The sequence below is a fragment of the Pan paniscus genome, chromosome 21, assembly GCF_029289425.2.
Source record: "Pan paniscus chromosome 21, NHGRI_mPanPan1-v2.0_pri, whole genome shotgun sequence".
NCBI lineage: Eukaryota > Metazoa > Chordata > Mammalia > Primates > Hominidae > Pan > Pan paniscus.
In genome coordinates this window covers 57,935,947-57,941,946 of record NC_073270.2, presented here as the reverse complement: position 1 = coordinate 57,941,946, position 6,000 = coordinate 57,935,947, and the positions used below count along the sequence as shown (strand labels likewise).

General features: G+C 50.5%; 1 protein-coding gene across 8 annotated transcripts in view; it reads left to right on the top strand.

Moving 5' to 3' along the window:
* The first annotated feature begins 277 nt into the window (after nt 1–277).
* The window catches only part of ZFP64 (ZFP64 zinc finger protein), a 105,590-nt gene continuing 99,867 nt past the window's right edge, over nt 278–6,000 (top strand). For 4 of the 8 annotated variants that reach the window (XM_063601236.1, XM_003815275.4, XM_003815277.5 and 1 more), the window contains exons 1-2: nt 278–1,090; nt 5,608–5,847. In XM_063601236.1, the coding sequence (XP_063457306.1) occupies nt 1,045–1,090; nt 5,608–5,847 (286 nt within the window). In that variant the 5' untranslated portion in view covers nt 278–1,044. Of the gene's footprint in view, nt 1,091–5,607; nt 5,848–6,000 lie in introns of those variants that run through there. The other 4 variants (XM_063601233.1, XM_063601235.1, XM_003815276.4 and 1 more) reach the window with 2 other exon arrangements.

Genomic DNA, 6,000 nt, shown 5'->3' with positions numbered 1-6,000 from the left:
CCAAGCATGGCCTCCCTGAGTGTGAATTTGAATGCTGACCTTCAGAAGCAGGGCAGACTCTATGTGCAAATCCCTCGAGGCTGGGAGAGGTCTGAGGCTTGGGAGGGTCGGCAGAGAGACAATAGGTCTGACGCAGGAGCCCGGGGGAGACAGTAGTAGTAAGACATGAGGGACAGAGCAGGGACAGAGCAGAGAGGTCACTGTCCTCAGAGTGTGGACGCCGGCCAACACTAGGGGCATCACCTGGGAACTTAGAAATGCTCGTTCTCAGGCCTCGCCCTAGACCTACTGAAGCAGAAACGCTAGCGTGGGCCCAACAGCGTGTGTTCTAACAAGCCTTTCAGGCGACTGCGATGCACGATAAAGTTGGCAGCTCCTGGAGCAGGGGTCCCTTCGCGCTACGACCCCACCTCTTCGCGGTCCTCTCAGCCTCCCTAGCGGGGCAGGGGACCCGCCCAGCGCTTTGCTGATTTGCCCAGCGCTCACGCCCAACCTGGGTTTCTCCGGAGCCCGCCGCGCCCCGCGCACCCACCCCGCAACGGCAGCCGCACGTGGGTCTCCCCGCAAACCACCCAGGCGTCCCGGGAGCAGCGCTGCTGCACCGCCGCGCTGGGGGCCCAACGCCTGGGGCTGCAGGTGCAAAAGGCGCCCCGAGCCGGGGAGGCCAATCGCGTCCGCGGAGAACGCAGAGTGCGGGCAGGGGCGCATCCCTCGCCACCTGCGGTCGCCCAGCACGCCGGGACGCGCGTGGCCATCCAGCTCCCCGGGGGCGTTGGGGGGCTCCGCGGGCCTGGGCCTCGGGATTCGCCCGCCGCTTCCCCGGGGAGCCGCTGCTGCAAAGCCAGGTTGGGGCGCCGGGCCCGGCCAGCGCCCTCTAGGCAGCGGAAGTGCAGCTTGCTTTACATCCGTCCTCCCCGCCTCGCAGAGTTGGGAGAAGGCAGGGTGGGGGGTGTGGAAAAATAAAAGGAAAAGTCCTTGCACCATGTAGATCAGGGTCCCCCACTTTGGCATCCCGGCTGGCCGGGGACCTCCCAGTCTGCGGCGATGAACGCGAGCAGCGAGGGCGAGAGCTTCGCGGGCTCGGTGCAAAGTAAGTGCTTTTCCGGGCGCAGTGCGCGCTCCGGGGCCCAGTGCGCGCTCCGGGGCCCGGGCCCAAGTACGTCTGCGACGCAGCCAGCAGGCCCGGGGCCCCGAAATCGGGGTGACGGCTCGGAGCCGCGTCTCGGGGACCGCGGCGGGCGTGCGGTGCAGGGGGCGCCGGAGTGGGCTTGGGGTGGGGGCGCATCCGACCTGGCGCAAGACCGGGGGCGTTCTCCAGCCTTGCGAGACCCCTTGGAAGGGAAGGGTGGGGGAGGGCACGCCGTTCAGACAATCGCCACCCCCTAAGGGCATTCCCGCCCCATCAGGCGGAGTTTGGGGCGGGCAGGAGAAAGGGAGGAATCTGGGGTAAACGGGGCAACACTGATGGGAAAACTTCTGCCTCAGTGGCTCAAAATTAGAGCCTGGAGATTGGGGGAATCACCAGGTCTCACGAGGTCCTGCCGGCTCATTGCAAAGCCTTTTCCTCATTAAGGGTGGAGATCTGAATGGAAAACGGGGCCGTGGTCGCTTTATTTGGGTTTGGGGTTCAGTTTTTATTTAACCGAGGAGGACATCATCGTTTTTCAAGTCCCTGGTTTGTCCCGGTGCATTGTTTCCCAAAGTGTGGTCCAGAGACTGAGTGCAACCAGCCACCTGGGAGCGAGAGCGTGTATTTTAAAACAGCTTTCTGGGCCCCACCCATTCAATCTCGGGGGTGGGGCTGGGGATCCGCTGTCCTTCGTAGCTGCCTGGGCAACTCTGAAGCACATGAAGTTTGAGAACCCGTCTACCAGGGGTTTGCAGAAAATCTGGCACATAGTAAGCTCCCAGCTTGTTAGCTGCTACTGTTAACAGTTTGGGAGACACTGGGTCCCAAACTTGGCGGGGTATTCCTTGCATTACTGTGAAAAGCACAGATTTTCCTAAACACCATCCTCCCCACCCCACCCTGTTATGACTCAGTATCTCCTAGGTGGGGCTCAGATATGTCCATGTTTAAATAGTGTACCTCAGTAAGAACCCCAGCAGGTAACATGCTGGAGGACTGGCGGGGAGGGGGGACTGTGCTGGTACGAGCACCATCCCATTTAATTCTCATAACAAGCCCGTGTTTTTTCTTGGAGAAATTAAAAACAAACAAAAACCATGGATTAGAAACCTCTCTTCTCCCATTTTTCAGATGAGAAAACCCACGCTTAAAGTCACTGTTGTTAAGCGATAGTGTCAAGATTCTAACGAAGGTCTATGTCGTTACTTTTGCACTTTCCACATACCAGTGACATTATTTGTTATGAAAATCCTTTCATTCTGGGTGTCAGTCCTGTTCCATCAGTAAGGAATCGTCAGCAATGCAAGCTACTTCATGTCTCACTTCCTTGTTTCCTTGTTAGTTCCATGGGTATCTCAGTATCTGCCAGAGAAGAAAAGGTTTCCTTCCTTCCATGCATTGATTGCAAAGTGCTTAAGTGTGTCCCTGCAAGATGGCTTATCACAGTGCTCAGCCCAGTCTCCTTAGCAAGTCAACCAAACTGTATTTCTGAACAGAGATTTCTTGTCTTAGCTAGACCTGGGGGAAATTGGACATAATGTAAATATCTTAGAAATTTTCAGAAAATTATGAGGCATAATTTTATCTAACCATATATGCACAAAGGTAGTCTTGTATCATTTAACTTGGGAAAAATTGGAAATTATGTAAATACCTTGTTGTTGCTGAGAAGATTATGACGCATGGACACCATGGAATAATGTATTGCCATTAAATAATCATATATATATGAAGAGATTTTAATGATATAGCACAATGTTTATGCAATGTTTAGGAAAAAGGGCCAGGCACAGTGGCTCACGCCTGTAATCCTAGCACTTTGGGAGGCTGAGGCGGGCGGATCACATGAGGTCGGGAGTTCAAGACCAGCCCGACCAACATGAAGAAACCCCATTTCTACTAAAAATTCAAAATTAGCCTGGCGTGGTGGTGGCGCTTGTAATCCCAGATACTCTGGAGGCTGAGGCAGGAGAATCGCTTGAACCTAGGAGGCGGAGGTTGCAGTGAGCTGAGATCGTGCCCTTGCACTCCAGCCTGGGCAACAAGAGCAAAACTCCATCTCAAAAAAAAAGAAAAAAAATTAGGAAAAGGATTAGTTTTACAATACTATGATCTGAATATTTATAATATTATGATCTTATGCAACTTTTTTTTTTTTTTGAGATGAAGTCTCGCTCTGTCACCAGGCTGGAAGTTCAGTGGCATTATCTTGGCTCACTGCAACCTCCACGTCCCAGGTTCAAGCAATTCTCCTGCCTCAGCCTTCTGAGTAGCTGGGATTACTGGCACGTGCCACCACACCCAGCTAATTTTTGTATTTTTAGTAGAGACGGGGTTTCACCATGTTCGCCAGGATAGTCTTGATCTCTTGACCTTGTGATCCACCCATCTCGGCTTCCCAAAGTGCTGGGATTACAGGCGTGAGCCATCTTATGCAACTTTTAAGTGTAAAGAAAATGAATGGAAAAAAATATTTTATAATATTCATGGTAGGCAGAGATGGAAATATTGAGTGATTTTCCCCTTCTTTATAAGTTTCTTCTAAATTTTCTTATAAACACGAGTTATCTTTTTTTTTTTTAATGTGAGACGGAGTCTTGCTCTGTCACCCAGGCTGGAGTGCAGTGGCACAATCTCAGCTCACTGCAACCTGCGCCTTCCGGGTTCAAGCAATTCTCTTGCCTCAGCCTCTCTAGTAGCTGGGATTACAGGTGTGTGCCACCACGCCCGGCTAATTTTTTTTGTATATTTTTAGTAGAGATGGGGTTTCACCATGTTAGCCAGGATGGTCTCGCTCTCCTGACCTCATGATCCACCCGCTATGTCTTTATTGAACAAATATTTATATAGTAGCTTCTAATACAGTGCCAAATACTACGCTAAGTGCTTTGCAGGTATTAATATAGTATTAATTCTTGATATGATTAGTATCAAGAGATAATGTCGGCCGGGTGCGGTGGCTCACTCCTGTAATCCCAGCACTTTGGGAGGCTGAGGCGGGCAGATCACGAGGTCAGGAGATCGAGACCATCCTGGCTAACAGGTGAAACCTCATCTCTACTAAAAATACAAAAAATTAGTCGAGCGTAGTGGCGGGTGCCTGTAGTCCCAGCTACTTGGGAGGCTGGGGCAGGAAAATGGCGTGAACCCGGGAGGCAGAGCTTGCAATGAGCCGAGATCGCACCACTGCACTCCAACCTGGGTGACAGAGCAAGACTCTGTCTCAAAAAAAAAAAAAGAAAAGAAAAGAAAAGAAAAAGAAATAATGTCCCTGCCAGTTAGGAATGAATTTTGGCTACAAGTAGCAGAAACCCAAATTATACTGGCCTAATGAAATCTGGAATTGATTGATTGCAGTGTTGAATCAGGGGAATCAGTGAAGTAAAGGGCAGAGCCCATAGGGATCTTGGCATTTTTCTCATAGTTACAAGATGGCTGCAGAAGCCCCACCATCACATTTGCATCCAAAGCCAGAAGAAAAGGGGCACATTGCTAGCCACATCTGCTCCCTTTTCATCACAAATGCCAAACTTTTCCCAGAAACTCCTCCAGCTGTGTGCTGGAGAAGTTCACAAGTATGTAGGGGACCAAGATTATTTAGACTATTGGTTCTCATAGTATGTGTTTTGGGTGAGTATGTTTGGAAATGTGCAGGAGGATCAGTTTTCACAATCACCTTTTAGTTGGGATAGGAGGTGGCTGCTGGTTCTGCAAAGTGCAGGACATCCCTTCTATCTTTGATAAAAGAACTTTCTTGCAAACAATGCCACTAGTGCCCCATGGGTAACAATGCAGCGTGAACCATCACATGGATGGTTGCTATACATTATTTCCAATTTTCCCCAAGTTAAATAATACAAGACTACCTTTGTGCATATATGGTTGGATAAAATTATGCATCATAATTTTCTGAAAAAAAAAAATTTTTTTTTTGAGACAGAGTTTCACTCTTGTCCCCCAGGCTGGAGTGCAATGGTGTGATCTCAGCTCACTGCAACCTCCGCCTGCTGGGTTCAAGTGATTCTCTTGCCTCCTGAGTAGCTAGGATTATAGGCACACACCACCATGCTCAGCTAATTTTTGTATTTTTAGTGGAGATGGGATTTCACCATGTTAGCCAGGCTGGTCTCGAACTCCTGACCTCAGGTGATCTGCCCGCCTCAGCCTCCCAAAGTGCCAGGATTACAGTCATGAACCACCGCGCCTGGCCAATTTTCTGAAGATTTCTAAGATATTTACATTATGTCCAATTTTCCCCAAGTTTAACTAAGGCAAGAAATCTCTGTGTGGAAATATGATACCTCGCTGCTAGGACACAATTAGGATACTGTTTGCAGGAAGAGGAAGGTGGAGTGGATACTGGGCCACTACCCAGCCATGTCTGCCACCATGCCTTTTCTTCCTACCATGAATCTGGTTTGGATTAGAATTCAAAGCTGTTTGGAATTAATCCGTTACTTTCCCTTTGTCCCATGGAGTTCCAGGTGGCACAACGGTGCTGGTGGAGCTGACTCCCGACATCCATATCTGCGGCATCTGCAAGCAGCAGTTTAACAACCTGGATGCCTTTGTAGCTCACAAGCAAAGTGGCTGCCAGCTGACAGGCACGTCCGCAGCAGCCCCCAGCACGGTCCAGTTTGTATCGGAGGAAACAGTGCCTGCCACCCAGACTCAGACCACCACCAGAACCATCACCTCGGAGACCCAGACAATCACAGGTACAGGTGGAGCATGGGGGAGTCGGCCAGAGTTGGCCTGGCTGTGTCTCAAACACGTCCATGGAACTTGTTAAAAATATAGATTCCCAGAGCCCACCCCCTAGGGTTGCTGATTCATTATTTTTAACAAGCTCCACCGGGAAGCCAGCTGCC